We start from the raw sequence: 17314 nt of genomic DNA on the forward strand, positions 1-17314 counted from the left end.
TCATTCAATCTGCCAATTAGTGGCAGAGAACTGATGGAAAATATGGCTGTAAGCATAGGCAGCCAACTTTGCCCTTCCCAAGAGAAATGTCAAGGCAGAGAGAGCCTGGAATAGGCCCTATTCTGTGAGCTGTGCCATCCAGTTCCCCTGTGCCTGGCATATTCACCCATCACATGCCCACACTCAGTCCATACTCCCATCCATCCCCACCCCACCCCTGCCCCGGAGGAAATTTTGACAACACCAGAGTACCAGGTAAGGACAGACATCGGATCGGTCCGCAGTGGTGAACAGACAGGACCAGACTGAAGGGCACCGTCAGACCCACTCACAGTTCCCTTCAGAAGAGATTCCATGAGGGGGAAAGTCTTGCCATTTACCTAAGCAGAGACTAATATACTGTTGAGTAGCCCTCTTTAAGAAAGCTCTGACACAGGGAGCCTTTGCTTGCTGGGTTCCCCTTTGCATGGAGCCCCTGCAGGACCTGGGCGGGCCATCACACAGCAGGTTGTGTTGATTAAGCTGTAACTTAGGTCTAGTAGGCAGAGTGCCGTAATCCCCAAAGTGGTGCAGCCACCGCAGACTGGGGCAACTGGGTCTGCCTGTGTGGAGTTGGCCTTGTAAGTCCACTTTATGGATAGAATTTGGTCCAGTGGAGGTAAGCAGAGAGGGCCATTCGAGCAAGGGGAACACAAAAGGCTCAGGAATGAGCTTTGAAAATACTTAAATTACATGCATTAGTAGAAAACACAGAACTATTGGAAGATTTTCAAGCTGGGGAATAAGACATTATATGTAATGTAAAGAAGTCTTTAGAGGGGCACAGTTTTGCCGAATGGTGTTGTAATACCAAGAATTGCCAGTTCTTCCCTTGGTTAAATGCTTTAGAAATATTATTTAATCTCCACAATAGCCCTGTGATTTAAATGTTATTATCGTCTTAATTTATGTGTGAGGTGAGACTGGAGGCAGGGAAGTCAGCTAAGACCCAGCACAGTAATCCGAGTTCTAGATGAAGAAAAGATAGAATGGTGGGAGCAGAAATGAGAGAATTCTCAAATGACTCTATAGGTATCAAACCTGAGTGACTCGTAGAGTCAAGTCCCTAGTCATCTCACTGACATCGACCTATCTTTGTTTTTGTTCCCCCTGATGTTGTAAATTTCCTCGGGGGCAGAGGGGTGGGCTGGGGTGAGTGTGCAGTGAAATGTGAGTGTGTGAGATGTGCAGCTCTTGTAAGTGTGTGACTGATCTTATCCTTCTCTTCTTGTGGTTCACAGAGTAGAAGCAGAAGTTGGAACCGTAACACTTTCCATTTGGAGCAAATATAATTATTTGGGTCACTACTTACTAATAGTGAAATAAAATGTCATATGCTAATGGGGAAAACCAGGAAATATATTTTCCACTAGCTTTACAGTGATTTCTATTATTCAATGCCAGAAAACAAGCAAGCCTAGATTTCTGGTTGGATAAATGCTATTTTGCCATTGACATTTAGATTGTATTGTAAGTTAGGTCATTATATTTTATGAGTAATATATTCTTTTTATGAACATTTATACCGAAAATATTTTAACACTTTGGGGATAACTTGAGAGGCACATTGAATGTGTATGATTACTTTTCTACTCTTGATTATTTTCAAGTGTGTGTGAAAAGAAAGTGGAATTCAGGTGAGTTTTTACAGTTGTAAAACGGTAATAGTGAAATATAGTCTGTGAAATTTAGATTTTTTATTTGTCCTAAAATTAAATCAGACGTAATGTATTCCCTCTCCCCACTTCTTATTGCTCTAGCCAGACCCGCTGCTGCAGTGTGGGGCATGGTAACGAGGGCACGCGTCCTTGCCTCGTGCTCGGTGCTAAGGCAGCAGGTGGACAGTTGATGAGTTGGTCTAATGTTTAGCAGTAGGTGTATCAGGTGTGCTTTTCATCAGATTGAAGATATTCCTAATTTACTGACAGTTTTTCTCATGAATGGATATCAGATTTTATCAAATGCCTTTTCTCCATTTATAGAGCTTATCATTTTTTCTTTTTCTTTCATTTTAATGTGGTGGATTACTTTGATTTTTAATAGTCCTGGGTTATTTTGAGGTGTATTATTTAGTTTCCAAATATTTGGGGATTTTTATAAATGTCTTTCTGTCACTAGTTTTTTAATTTAATTCTTTTTTAGTCCAAGAACATGCCTTGTATGATTTGAGTTCTTTTCAGTTAACTGGGACTCGTTCTATGGCCTGATCTGTCATTTGTGGATCTTTTTCTATTGATTGATGTTTTCCTGTGTATGAGACTTCCCCCTTCCTTCATGCCTGGTGATGTGAAACTGCATGTCTGACACTGTAAATGTTATCTCATTGGCAGTTAAGTTGCGAGGAAATCTTTGTTCTTCTCGGGTTCACATTTGTTCTTTGTTAGATGGGACCAGCACAGCCTGTAGCCCAGGGCCAGTTTGGTTGCTTACCAAGGCGATATTCCTTTTTTTTTCTTAAGATTTTATTTATTTTCAGAGAAGAGGGGAAGAGAGAGAGAAAGACTTTGATGTGAGAGAGAAGCATTGATTGGTTGCCTCTCGCACGTTCCAACTGGGGAGGAAACCTGCAACATTTCACTTTGGGGTGCAAGCCAACCCACCAACCCACCAAGCCACCCCGCTCAGGGCAAGGCACTATTCTTGGGGCACGGTGCTCCGTGGTAACAGACAGCAGCGTTTCTCGACTCACGCTGTGGAGAGTGTGAACTGCCCCAGCCCCAAGGAAGGGCTGGGAGCCATTTCTGTGTGTTTGTAGTGTTTCCATTGGTCCTTCCCCTGGACCTCAGCCGTGATTGGCGTGATTGGCGTGACTGGTGGACTCACTGGGAAAAGTCTTCCGCCCACCCCCCTCGGATGCCCTGCCTTGCTTGTCAGGTTGCCTGATCTCCCTGAACTCTCAGCTCTTCTCCTCTGAGGTCGCGGCTGGGCTCTGTTTAAGGCCGCTCCTCCCTGCACTTTGACTTGGAGACTTTTCCAGCTAGGAGCGGAGGCTCCAGTAGAAGGCCCTCCTCTGTCTGGGGACTGCCTCTGGGGCATCTCTCCCTGACTTCCCACGCTGGTCGATATCTAAAACCCACTGTGTCATATGGGTGGCCCACTGTTTTAGTTGCTGAAGACAAGATAGTTTATCTGGTCTCCAATGGGTTAATGGGTGCCCACATGTGGAAGTGAGATACATATACTTTAAGAAAGAAAAATACTCCTAATTCATACTAATATTTCCAGTTCAAGATTATAGATTAGCCCAGAGTTACCTTTTTTCCTTTTTATTGAATTTATTGAGGTGACACCAGTCAAAAAAGTTGTACAGGTTTCAGGTGCACAGATTGACAGTGCATCACCTGTATATTGTAGTGCTTGTTCACCACCCCAAGTCAAGTCTCCTCTGGTCACCATTTATCCCCGCCCTGCAAGAGGGCAGACACCACCGTGTTGTCTGTGTCCGGGAGTGCTCTTTCTTTTTCCTTTGCTCCATTCCTGCGCCTGGCCCAGCGTCCTCCCGCCCGACAGCCATCAGCCAGTCTTATGTCTGTGAGTCAGTCTCTTTGTACTTGTCTTTCCTTCTGAAACAGCTTGGTTCCAAAGATATGACTGAGGGTTACTCATTTTTATGTTTCTTCTCATTTTATTCACACAACAATCCTCAGAGGAAGACAAAATACCAGTTCACAAAATGTCACTTTATTGATGAGGAACCTGGAGTCTGAGCCTCCAGAATGGTAGTTTTTTAGCCAAGCTGCAGAAAGTATCTTCACTGGCCTGATGGCAACTTTGCTTTACCTTGGCCTACAGTGCATGCAGCGCAATCCCACCCACCACTGCCTCCTCCCTGTCCCTTCCCCCCACCACCAGAGCTTCCATTTCCTCCACTATGAGTCAGGCAGACTTGACTGAGTCCCCAGGTCTCCTCGGTTGCTGGCCGGCTCTTCTCATTCGCCTTCCCTCCCAGCAACATGCCCATGTTTGCTCACTGCCCTTTCAGTAAGTAGGAGTGACTGTGGTATATTTAACGCTGAAGAAGCTGCAGTGCTGTTTGTGACCCCAGGCACAGCAGTGGGCATGGCTGGGCTTGCCCTGGGTCCAGCCCTGCTGAGCTGTGAGCCCAGGTCCAAGGCGCTGCTGGTGTATTTGCATTTTCAGGCTGATGATTTTAAATTAGTAGCTTCTACAGCCTGGTTAGGGATCATTCCCTGAATGGTGTTTCGCCTCAAGTTCATATAGGTATGCAAGAAAATAGTCACATTTTCACCGTAATTTCCAAGTGTGCTCAATCCCACAAGAATTTGGCTTTTATCCTCACATTCTCTGTGCTTCATTTGTAACTTCTGTCTGAAAGACAAATCAGTGAACCTGACACAGTCTTAGCTGGAACCATTTTTGTTAGATCTGTTTAATTTATTAGAGTGTATACCACAAAGAACCTGATGATAAGAATGTGTGATTGGGGAGGTGTGCTGAGCTTGTTTGTTTTTTTACATCTTCTAAAACCCTGCCTTAGTTGCTCTCAGATTTTTTCCTCTTACTTTGTAACAAGGAAGAGATCAGATAGAAGTGAAAGGAACTGCAGGCATGAGTGACGTTAGACGTGTGCCTCTTGTGTCCTCCCCGCTTTGGCAGTGCTGTGGCGAGTTCATGAGCAGGCATCACCCATGGTCTGACAGCAGCAGAGCCTCGGCGGGCCCTGCACTGTGCCTGTGAGGGGCAGGGAGGGCACGGCTCAAGCAGGGCACTCCTCCCTGCTTGTGCTGCTGCTGCTCCTTAGGGCAGCTCTGCCCCTAGGTCTTTGCAATAAGGTGGCTGGCTTTCATTGTCTTTAAGGACACCTGCATGTCATTGTCCAACATCCTTTACCTTTGAAAAACTATTAAGACTAGCTTATTCTGCCCTGACCAGTGTGGTTCAGTGGGTTGAGCATCATCCCACAAAGCGAAGGGTCGCCAGTTCAATCCCTGGTTGGGGCACATGCCTGAGTTGGGGGTTCGATCCCCAGTTGGAATGCATGTGAGAGGCAGCCGATCGAGGTTTCTCTCTCATATCGACGTTTCTCTCCCTTTTTTCTCCCTCCCTCCCCACCGTCCCCCTGTCTAAAAACAAACAAACAGAGAAACAAACAAACAAACAAACACTAGCTTATTCTGTTATCTCTATGGTCCTTCCTGGTTCCTGGTTTTCATTGAATAACTTCCTCTGGCTTAGTGGTGAGGGGGCAGTATCCGTCTCTGTGGATTTTCACCATGCTCAGCCAGAAGTTGGACAGGACAAGAAAGGGGAAGGGGAAGCAGGAAGGTGACTGTGTTAACGAAGTGTTTCCCAGGTTTAGTCACTGTCCTGGGAGCTCTGGTTGCCGGCCTCTCCAGCTTCACAAAACCATGTGAAGAGTTCACCGTTGCTGCCATGGTTTAGATTGGAAGCTGTGGGGAAAAGCTGCCCGTGTGTGTAGAACGTAGACTTTTTGTTCTATAATCTTCAATTGCTTTGTTGCAGCCTTTCTCCTTTAAATATTCATGTAAATTTAATTTACTATTAATTTAAATGATATGGCTTATAGTAATCACTTGGTACCAGTTAGGAAATAGACTGTAGTTGAGTTTATGTCTGTGAAATAATCTCTGCAGTTAAAGATATTTATTGATTCTATCCACAAATAGTCATAATCCTTAAAATAGAAATTGTTTAAAATATATTTTATTGTTTATGCTATTACAGTTTTCCCAATTTCCCCCCTTTATTCCCCTCCACCCTGCACACCCCTTTAGTTCATGTCCATGGGTCATACGTATAAGTTCTTTGGATTCTACATTTTCTGTACTATTCTTAACCTCCCCGTGTCTATTTTCTACCTACCATTGATGCTTCTTATTCCCTGTACTCTTTCTCCCTTTCCTCCCTCCCCTTCCCCACTGATGATCCTCCATATGATCTTCATTTCTGCTTGTTTGCTTAGTTCATTTATGTTTTTGTTTTCGTTTTCATTTTTAGGTTCAGTTGTTGATAGTTATAAGTTTGTCATTTTACTGTTCATATTTTTATCTTCTTTTTCTTAGATAAGTCCCTTTAACATTTTATATAATAAGAACTTAGTGATGATGAACTTTAACTTGACCTTATCTGGGAAGCACTTTTTATCTGCCCTTCCATTCTAAATGACAGCTTTGCTGGATAGAGTAATCTGGGATGTAGGTCCTTGCCTTTCAGGAGTTTGAATGTTTCTTTCCAGCCCCTTCTTGTCTGTAAGATTTCTTTTGAAAAATCAGCTGATAGTCTAATGGGAACTCCTTTGTAGGTAACTATCTCCTTTTCTCTTGCTGCTTTTAAGATTCTTTCCTTATCTTTAATCTTGGGTAGTGTAATTATGATGTGCCTTGGTGTGGGCTTCTAACTTCTTTGGGACTCTCTGTGGGTCCAACTTCTTTGAGACTCTCTGAGCTTCCTGGACTTCCTAGAAGTCTATTTCCTTTGCCAGACTGGGGAAGCTCTCCTTCATTATTTGTTCAAACAAGTTTTCCACATTTCTTGCTCTTTTTTCCTCTCCTCCTCCTTGTACCCCTATGATTCAGATGTTGGAATGTTTAAGGTTGTCTTGGAGGTTCCTAATCTCTCCTCATTGTTTTGAATTCTTGTTTCTTCATTCTGTTCTGGTTCAATGTTTATTTCTTCCTTTTGGTGCAAACTGTTGATTTAAGTCTCAGTTTCCTTCCCATCACTGTCAGTTCCCTGTATATTTACTTTTATTTCACTTTTCATAGCCTTCACATTTTCCTCTATTTTGTGACCATACTCAACCATGTCTGTGAGCATCCTGATTACCTGTGTTTTGAACTGTGCATCTGATAGGTTGGCTGTCTCTTTGTTGCTTAGTTGTATATTTTCTGGAGCTTTGATCTGTTCTGTCATTTGGGCCATATTTCTTTGTTTTGGTACAATTGTTATGTAGTAAGGGGTGGAGCCTTAGATAGTTGCCAGGGCTGGGAAACCCATGTCACTGCTTTGTGGCACTGTATGTGCGGGAGGGGTCCGATAGGGGAATAGTGCCACTTGTTTGTCTCTTGGTTACTTTCCCCACTACCCACAAGCAGATTGGGCCCTTTTGGTGCTGATTCCTAGGTGGGCAGGTTTGGGTATGTTGTAGGGCCCTGTAGGTCTCTCCAACAAACTCTCCTATGAAACTGCGAGTTTCTCCTGCTGCCTCAACCCCCACAGGTTTTTTCAGTCAGAGGTTTTGAGGCTTTATTTCCCCATACTGGAACCCTGGGTTGAGTGGTCTGTCTCACTCCCCAGTTGTTCCTCCCATTGTATCTGCATGCAAATGTGGCACCTCACCTGCTCTGCCAGCTGCCACCTCACCCAGTCTGCCAGCCGCTGCCTTGCCGTGTGTTTTCTCCATCCCAGCTCCCTGTCTCTGTGTTTCTTCTGTCTGGATGAATGTTTCTTCTTTAACTCCTTGGTTGTCAGATTTCCATACAGTTCAATTTTCTGGTCAGTTCTGGTTGGTTGTTTTTTTTTTTTTAATTTTTTGTTGTCCTTTTGGTTGTGTGAGGAGGCATAGGCATAGTGTGTCTACCTATGCCTCCTTGGCTAGAAAAATAGAGATTTTTAAAGCAGTGACTTTCAGCTTGTGTGCTGCAAGAATTATTGAACATGCAATACCTGACTGTTTGGTCAGGGGCCCTGACCTCTTTTCCCTTGGATTATGAAATAAAAAATGACATCAGCCAACACAGTAGTCATCCAATGCGAATGCCCTGTCTTAAACATTAAATATTCAGATCATGTAATAGAGTTGCATCTTATTGGTCACATTGCATAATAAGGTTTTGTCTGATTGGTTAATTTTTGGTACCAGAAATCTTTATATACACTTAAAGGTACCTGATTTTTTTAAAGTCACTTTGGAGCAAAAAAGTAGGTAATTATTGTTGTAAATCAATCAAAATTATACCTATTTTATCAGATAGGCAAGAAAATAATATATTTTTTGGTGTGCCGCAGAATTTTAGTAGTTTATGTGTGCCATGATATGAAAAAGATTGAAAATTCTTGCTCTAAAGAATAACCAATAAATTGGCCTCACCCCTCTGGGAGAGTCTAGGTGACGAAATAAAGATTGCTGTGTGACGTGCTTTTGTGGAGTAGTGAGTGGTGCTGAGAATTGTAAGCTGAAGTGCCTACCTGATAGCCCTGGCCTGGAGAGTTCTGACCAGAGACTCTGCGTGCCAGGCATCTCATCCTGCTGTTGAAGGGGATTGAAGAGCAAAAGGAAAAAGTCTGCTGGAGCTTGGAGGAGGGCAGCATTGCATTAAACCCAGGGAGGAGGTCGAAGATGAGATGTGCCCTTTTAACGTTTGTAGTTCCAGTGGCTGAAAGTAGGCAGATCATGATAATAATGAAAAAGATGAAGTCTGATGACCTTTTTAATACTCTCAATAGTATACAACTCAAATTGGGACTTCGTTTGGTTCACTGAATCTTTCTTTTGTAGATTTGACCAAAAGACTAACAGGAAATGTTGTGTTTTAGGTATTCTTCAAGGGGTTGTAATTTGAGGATTCATGAAAGAACCTAATTTATTAGAAGGATTAAATACCAGCAACCCACAGACTTTTCATCAAATCTGATCTGCATTTAGGGGCCTATAAATCTATTCTCCTTTTTTATTGCTGTTGCATAATCCTAAAACCTCAAATTTCTTTTTTCCTCTTTCATAAAAGCCTGGCTTAAAAGAAAAGGCCAAATATAAGATTTGATAAAATGCAAACTATTTCACATTTGTAGATAGGCTGTCTTGTCTTCTTGGCTCTGCAGAAATACACTTTGGTGATATAAACAGTCAGTAAGCCGCTTAAGGAAGAATTCCAGCAATTCGTCTTTCCCAACCTTGCACGTAACAGCCACGGGAGATAACCAGCAACTCCCCACTCTTGCTTAGTTTCCTCAGACAAAAGAAGAGATTGTGGTGGTGCCTGCTAGTGCAGAATGGCAAAACTTGTTTCTCTTGCCTCTTATCATCACCTCACGAAACAGAGGATGTTGGAGCCACAGGGACCTTGTCCTGTGGAGCCGCCTGGTCCCAAGCCTAGTTTACAGATGGGAAAGTGAGGCCCAGGCTGTGCAATTCATCCAAGGCCATGCATATTTAAGGGGTAGAGTTGATCTTCAGTTCTGTTTTGTTGAACTCGAAGGGGTTCCTTTGTTTCCCCTTTCTCTGTAACAAATTATGCACATTCCAAAGAGAAAACATGATCCCCACCGAGTGCACTGGTTGTGAGTCTGTTCCCGAAATAGCACCAGACTCACAGACACCGTGATCACCAGTCATGGATTTCCATGACAAAGCTTGTTCTTGGAAGCTGGGTTCTCATTTAATGAGAGAAACCAAAGGCTGAGACATGTTGAGAACCTGTGTGGCTCTTCTATTTCCAGCTATTCCGGGGCAACCTCCACCTTACAGACCCACCTGGTACACTGTGACAAGCAGCTCTTCACAGGATCAGTCCTAGGGATAGCTTGGCTGTTTGTAAAGCTGAGTTACTTGGGGCAAGGTGCTCACCCTGTCTGAGTCTCTGTTTCCTCATTCAATAATGTGTGTGGCATCCCCTCCACACAGTTACTATATTGCATGTGGAAGGGAAACCATAAAAATGCAATGGAAATGCGGTGTCCTAAGGAGGGGCTGAGGGAGGGGTGGGTCTGAAGTGCGCAGCTGGAATGAATATATGACAGTGCTAACTGCTAGAAGGCTTGTTGGTACTTTTGCCCAATGACATGAAATGTCCTCTAAACTGTCCCTTCAGTGGAAGGCTTTGTTGAAGGGATATGTGCTTCCCATGGGAATCTCTTCAAAAGCTTCAGTTGGGAAGGCAGGTTCTCTCTTGCATAATAAGCAAAGTGGCAGGAGAAGCGATATTGATATCCATCATTAGAGTTGGGGAGCCATAGCAGCTGAGATTTGGGGAAAGAAGTGGTGAATCACTGAATTGATTGGTGGGTTTTATAAGAGTCACTGTTGTGCCTTGAGCACCTTCTCAGTGTCTAATGCAGTGCCATGAAGTATAAAAGACACAAAAGTCCTCTGGGACCAGGTCCCCCTTTGGGAAGGGTTTCCCTTCTGATTGGTGGCAGGTGCTAACACAAGGTGATCTGTGATTAGAAAGCCAAACTGTGTTGGAAAGAAAAGATACTGTGGGATGTCAGAAAAAAAGAGGCATGTGGGCCCACAGGGAGTCAGTAGTCATTGGTCAAATCGTGCATGAATGTGGGCTTTGGACTGTTATGAAGAAAAAGATAAGCTGGTGTTTCAGGCAGGGATAAACCATGGGTTGAGCACAGAATTTAGGGAAGAAGTGTTCAGAGTTGATTAGAGCAGAGGGTGGTATATGGCAACTAATGGTGACAAAGGTGGACAGTTAAGGCTGGGATAGTTTTTGGAACATTTTGATTGTCAGGCTGAGGATCTAGGATTTGAGGAAACTTATTGGTCTGTGGTTGGGTCCCCGACCTCTGGGCCACAGACTGGTACTAGTCTGGGCCTGTTAGGTACTGGGCTGCACAGCAGGAGGTGAGCTTGAATGTAAAGCACTTGAATCATCCTGAAACCATCCTCCAACCCCAGCCTGTGGAAAAATTGTTTTCCACAAAACCGGTCCCTGGCCAGTCTTTGACTGCCTGGTGTGGCTCCATGGATTGAGCACTGGCCTGCAAAACAAAGGGTCACAGGTTCAATTCCCAGTCAGGGCACATGCCTAGGTTGCAGCTGGGCCCCCAGTAGGGAGTGCACAAGAGGCTACCACACATTGATGTTTCTTCTTTCTCTCTCCCTCCCCCTCTGTCTATAAATAAATAAAATCTTTTTAAAAATATGGTCCCTGGTGCCAAAAAGGGTAGGGATTGCTCATTTGTGGGGTGTGTGCATATGTGTAAGCATGCGTGTGCACACGTGTACAACAGTCCTGGGGAGGTGTTTGTGCCTGGAGCTACCAGTTCTGTGAGCTACCGTTGAGAGCTGCCCGCTGTCCTGATGACTAATAACGAGAAGAGATGCAGCATGGTCATTACCCAACGTGTGGCCAAATTGCAGCCTCACCTTCAGAAACTTCCTGTTTCTCTCTGCGTGTGGTGGTGGGAGGACCCAGGTCAATGGAAGACAGTGCATGGGGACTAGGGGCAGCCAAGGATGTGAGAGCTATATTTTCTATACAAAACCAGCCCTATATTCAGTGGGCAAAACATTTCAGTCAGCTAGCAGTCGGATGAAGGAGATGAACTTCAGTGGAATGGCAGCTGTGGGCTGGTGGCAGGCCATGGAAAGGTCTAGGGGTGGGGAACTGACTACAGAATTTGGTGTACTTTCTCCTCACCCGTTTCATCAGCTTATCCATGTTCTGATTCACAGTCCAGTTTAAAAGCTCGAGAGTAAATAAATTCTAACATAAGGAATCTAGGCTTCTGTGCCAAGACTCCAGGAGAACACTGTTTGGGCATTTCCTGTAAAACAGAGGGGCCACTTGAAACAGCTGTGCCGGAGGTATGACCCTGCCACTCACCCGTGGACAGCGACTATGATGCAGGGACAAGCCCCCCAGGGCCCTGCTGCTGCAGATGCAGGATGTGCTGCAGGCTCAGGAAGGAGGGGTAGTACCCACAGTCAGCAGTGATGGGGACAGTGCAGTGGGTGCCATGCACCACATTATTAATATGGAAACTGAGGCTCAGGAAAGGTAAGCACCTTGCCCAGTGGCCCATTTTAATCCCCTTCCTGGGATCAGTGACTACCTCGTGCTTATTGGAGCTGCAAGATGGGGGTATTATAGGTTCTCTGGTTGTTGGGTGAAAGGTCGGAACTGAATCTCTAAGTTGGTTTTATTTTCCTGGAAGGATGAAGATCATTCATGACGAGAGTGAGGACAAGACATAAATCTAATTACTTAAAAAAATATTGCGGTATCATTTACATCCCATAAAATCCATTCATTTGATGTATGCAACTCAGTGATTTCGGGTAAATTTACAGGGCTGAGTAACCACCACCACCCAGTGTTAGGACGTGTCCATCACCTGCTAAGCACCCTGCAGCACTCAGTCATTACTCCCACCCCAGCACCAGGCAGCCAATGATCTGCCCTGCCGTCTCTGACAGCTGTGCCTGCTCTGGATGTTGCAAGTAGATGGAATTCTACAGTGTGTTTTTTCACAGGGCTTTCATTTAGCACAATGATTTGGAAACTCATCCATGATGTAGCATGTGTTCTTATTTCATTCTTTTTTATTACTGAGTAATATTTCACTGTGGACAGACCACATCCCTTCATTCATCCATCAGTTAACAGATTGTCCCCAGTTTTTGGCTATTGTAAACAATGTTGCTATATTGGCTTTCCTAATAAAAGGCTAAAAACAAGGTGATTTTATGTATTTTTTTAATTTTTCAGTTATAGTTTACTTGTAATATTTTATTAAATTTATTGGGATGGCATTGACTAATAGGATGCTAATAGATTTCAAGTGCACATTTTTATAACACATGACCTGTATAATGTATTGTGTGCTCACCACCTAAGGTCAAATCATCTGTCGCCATGTATTTGGCCCCCTTTACCTTCTACTATCCTCCACCCCTTTCCTTCTGGTAACCACCATATTGTTATCTGTGTCTATGAGTTTCAGTTTTATATTCCATGCATGAATGAAGTCACATGGTTCTCAGCTTTTTCTGTCTGACTTATTTCACTTAGCACAATATTCTCAAGGTCCATCCATGTTGTTCCAAATTCCATCTTTTCTTAAGGCTGAATAGTATTGCATAGAATATATGCACCACATCTTCTTTACCCAGTCCTCTATCAAAGGACACTTGGGTTGGCTCCATGTTGTGGCCACTGTGAATAATGCTGCAGTGAACACAGGGGTACATGCATCTTTGTGAATAAATGTTTTTGAGTTGTTCAGATAGATCCCCAAAAGAGGATTGTTGGGTCATATGGTAACTCTATTCTTAATTTTTTGAGGAACCACCATATTGTTTTCCACAGTGGATGTACCGGTCTAGCTTCCCACCAGCAGTGAATGAGGGTTCCCTTTTCTCCACATCCTCTCCAACACTTGTTATTACTAGTCTTGTTGATAAGAGCCATTCTAACAGGTGTGAGGTGGTATCTCATTGTAGTTTTGATTTGCATTTCCTTGAGAGTTAGCTATGCTGAGCATCTTTTCATGTATCGGTTGATCATATGTATGTCTTCTTGGGAGAGGTGTCTGCTCAGATCCTCTGCCCATTTGTTAATTGGATTGTTTGGAGTTGAGTTATATTAGTTCTTTCTATATTTTGGATACTAACCCTTTGTCAGAGCTATTATTTGCAAATGTCATCTCCCATTAGGTTAGCTCCCTTTTTGTTTTGTTGTCAGTTTCTTTTGCTGTGCAGAGCTTTTTAATTTGATATAGTCCCTTTCGTTTATTTTTGCCTTTATTTCCCTTGCCTTTAGGGTCAAATTCATAAAATGTTCTCTATGACCAAGGCCATAAGTTTAGGACCTATGTTTTCTTCTTTGTAATTTATTTTCAGATCTTATATTTAGGTCTTTGATCCATTTTGAGTTAATTTTTATACTTGGAGGCAAACTGTAATATAGCTTCATTCTTTTGCAGGTGGCTTTCCAGTTTCCCCAGCATCATTTATTGAAGAGGCTTTCTTTTCTCTATTGTGTGTTTTTGTCTCATTTGTCAAAAACTATTTGCCCACATGCTTGTGGTTTATTTCTGGCCTCACAGTTCTGTTCCATAGGTCTGTGTGTCTGTTTTTCTGCCAATAATATGCTGTTTTGGTATTGTAGCCCTGTAGTATAATTTGAAGTCAGGTTGTGTGACAACTCCAACTTTATTCTTTTTTCTCAGGATCGCCTTGGCCATTCAGAGCCCTTTGTGGTTCCATACAAATATGATGATGTTTTGTTCTATTTCTTTTTGAAAAATGCCATTAGGATTTTGATGGGGACTGCAATTAAATCTGCATATTACTTTGGGTAAAATGGCCATTTTTAGTATGGTGATTCTTCCAGTCCCCGAACACAGAGTATCCTTCCATTGCATTGTGTCTTTTTCCATCTCTTTTAATAATGCTTTGTAGCATTATTAAATCTAGCAAATCAAATACAACACGTTAACAAAATAACTCATCACGATCACGTGGGGTTCATTCCAGAGGCACAAGGATGGTTCAACATATGCAAAGGTCAGTGAGATACACCACATTAACAAAACAAAGGATAATATTACATGGTTTTATCAATAGATGCAGAATAAGCCTTTGATAAAATACAACATCCATTCATGATTAAAACACTCAGTGTAATGGGTATAGGAGGGAAGTGCCTCAGCATAATAAAGGCCGTGTATGACAGACCCTCAGCTAACACCATACTCAGTGGTGCGTAACTGAAAGCTTTCCTTCTGAAATCAGGAACAAGACAGGGCTGCCCACTCACCGCTCTTATCCAGCACAGTTCTGGAAGTCCTAGCCACAGCAGTCAGGCAAGAGAAAGGAATAAAAGGCATCCAAATTGGGAAGGAAGAAGAAAAAGTGTCAACTTTTTATAAATGACATGATTCTGTACGTGGACAACCCTCAAGACAGTTATTTTGTATGGGTTTCAGGTGTATAGCATGGTGGTTAGACAGCCCTATGGGTGGCTTTAAAACAATAGAAATGTGTTGTCTCCGTTCTGGAGGCCAGAAGTCTGAAGTCAAGGAGCTGGCAGGCTGCGCTGCTTCTGCAGGTTCATTCTTTGCTCCTCCAGCTGCTGGTGGTCGTGGGCCTTGGCTGAGGTCACGTGGCTTCTCTCTCTGCCTCGGTCTTCACAGAGCCTTCTCTCTGTGCCTCTGGGAACTTCTGTCTCGCTCTTGCTGGGCTACAGGTGATAGTACTCAGGGCCGATGTTGATAATCTAGAAAATGCTCCTCCTCTCAAGGTCCTTAACCTATTTAGTTATTTGGTCGCACCAGGTAACATGGACCAGGTAACCAGGTCCAGAAATGCAATTGGGTATCTGTGAGGGGACGTTTTTCTGCCCATCACAGCAGCTGTGAATATTCATGTGGAGTTTTTGTGTAGGCATGTTTTCATTTCTCTTGTAGGTGACTGGGAGTGGCATTGCTGGGTGATATTGTAAATTTATGTTTTAACTTTTTAAGAAACTGCCAAACTGTTTTCTGAAGAAGCTTGGCATTTTACTCTTCTACCAGCAGTGTGTGAGGGTTTCAGTTTCTCTACATTCTTGTCTTCAAAAGGCAGTTGTCAGCCTTCAGAAATTGCAGCCACTGTGGTGAGTGTGAAGTGGCAGCGTGTTGTGGTTTTGATTTGCACGTCCCTGATGACTAGTGCTGTGGAGCGGTTTTCGATGTGTGTGTACATCAGCCATCATCTATGATTCTTGGTCAAATGTCCCTTCAGAGCTTTACCCATAGGAAAATTGGGCTGTCTTTTCTCTCTGAGTTCTGAGAGTTAGTCTGTTGTGTTCACAGTCTGGCCTGGTCATTGCCAGTCCTAAGGACCATGGTGATTAAGTCACCTTGATCAGAAAGTACTGGGGCAACGCAGTTCCCCAGAGTGCCCAGAACGAGGTAGCCGTCCCCACACTGCACTGTGTCAGTCTGTCATTGGAGGGTGTCTGGGATTCACACATGGCCCGTGGGCTACCAGCCACCGTTGGGGAAGCTGGGAGACGGTGTGCCTTCTGCCCGCAAGATCGTAGCTCACTGGCAGTGCAGGCTGGTTGTCCTCTGATAAACAAGGGGACCAGCCAGCAAAGCCCCACAATATATTCTCATCATAGTCTGTTTTTCCTTTTTATAACTTTTATAGTAATTTTAATTAAGTAGTTATTTCTGTAATAATATGTTTAATATCTTTTTCCCCAAGAAGACAATAAAAACCCCTGGTTCAGGGACGATGCCTGTGTGTTCCGTTGCCCTCTCCCTGGCCTCTAGCATGATGCGCACCCACAGCAGGCCCACAGCCAGGACTTGCAGGTGGCGGATCTCAGTAGAACACCAGGAATGGGGGCCCCGGGGGGTTCTCTGCTTTTTAGTGGCCACTCACGTGAAATCATGAAGTAGAGGGTAATTAGTTGATTAAGTAGCTCATTAACCACAGAACATGTTGCTGAGTGACTAGTAATCTTGTTGCCACTGATGCCATTTCCCCCTTGCTTCTCATTCCTAGTGATCTATAACTACAACGCCTCTCAAGATGTGGAGCTCTCCCTGCAGATCGGAGACACGGTTCACATCCTGGAGATGTATGAGGGTGAGTCCAGACACCTTCTACCCTGCGGGGCACCGGGGGTGGTGGATGGCAGTGACTTTATTAAGAAGGCACTTGGAGCAAATATCAACATGCTTCACTTCCTGAGGGGTGCGTGTGAAAATCCAGGAAGTCCTTAGGTGATACGATTTCACATGGAGGGGGATTTCTAAACAGCCAGCTGAGTACGAGAGTACAAACACACTCAGTCACCAGAAGCAAAGTGTGTGACTGTGTCTGGCTCAAGCGCTGGTGGCAGAAGGACCGGACGCAAGGCTGGCTTGGGACAGACAGGCAGGGTGCTGGGCTGATGGGGGCTCCAAAAAGCAATGATGATTAATTGGCTCTTTCTGCTCAGCACTAAATGTGGCCAGCCTGCAGGAGAAATGAGGGGGAGACCCCTGGGATTGCTGAGCTTCTGGCAGAGAATTAGGTGAGCAGTGCAGCTGGTCCAGAAAGCCTTCTAGAATTATTTGCCACAATGAGGTCGGGCAAGGGAGGTGGTTCTGGTTAACAGTGAGTGGGCTGAAGGGTAGCGCTCAGAACTCCCAGTTTGTCCAAAAGCACAGATGATGTCTGCACCCACACACCTGAGACTTCTAGGTCCAACTCAAGCTCTCCAGATCCTAGCAGGACTCCTGTATCCCCATCCTGTCTCCTGCCCCTAGAGCACAGGAAACATGTATCCAGGCCACTGAAGTTGAGGATCAAAACAAAGAGCCATGTTTAGGACCCACTGATTCTCTGAACATCAGGGCGGAACCAGTGGGCAGCTGGGCAGACTGCTTTCAAGGGGTGAGCCTTGCTGGAATAGGAGCTCTGGGTTTGCAGGGTCTGGCCTTGTGTATGTGCGTGTCATCCAGAATCCACACGCAGCTCCCCGGGACAGGACAGGAAGAGGGAGACCCAAGAAAGCAGGACTTGGCCATAAGGAGCTGTCACCGGCCTGGTAGCACAGCAGACTCTGCTGTCACAGCTGCT

The 17314-nt window shown here is 44.3% G+C and overlaps 1 protein-coding gene across 4 annotated transcripts in view; it reads left to right on the forward strand.

The window, feature by feature from the left end:
* The window catches only part of DOCK5 (dedicator of cytokinesis 5), a 197792-nt gene that overhangs the window by 40481 nt on the left and 139997 nt on the right, over positions 1–17314 (forward strand). For all 4 annotated transcript variants that reach the window (XM_036032697.1, XM_028520001.2, XM_036032698.1 and 1 more), the window contains exon 2: positions 16253–16336. In XM_036032697.1, coding sequence (XP_035888590.1) covers positions 16253–16336 — 84 coding nt within the window. The remainder of the gene's footprint in view (positions 1–16252; positions 16337–17314) is intronic.

This window comes from Phyllostomus discolor, chromosome 8 (assembly GCF_004126475.2).
Source record: "Phyllostomus discolor isolate MPI-MPIP mPhyDis1 chromosome 8, mPhyDis1.pri.v3, whole genome shotgun sequence".
Classification (NCBI taxonomy): Eukaryota; Metazoa; Chordata; class Mammalia; order Chiroptera; family Phyllostomidae; genus Phyllostomus; species Phyllostomus discolor.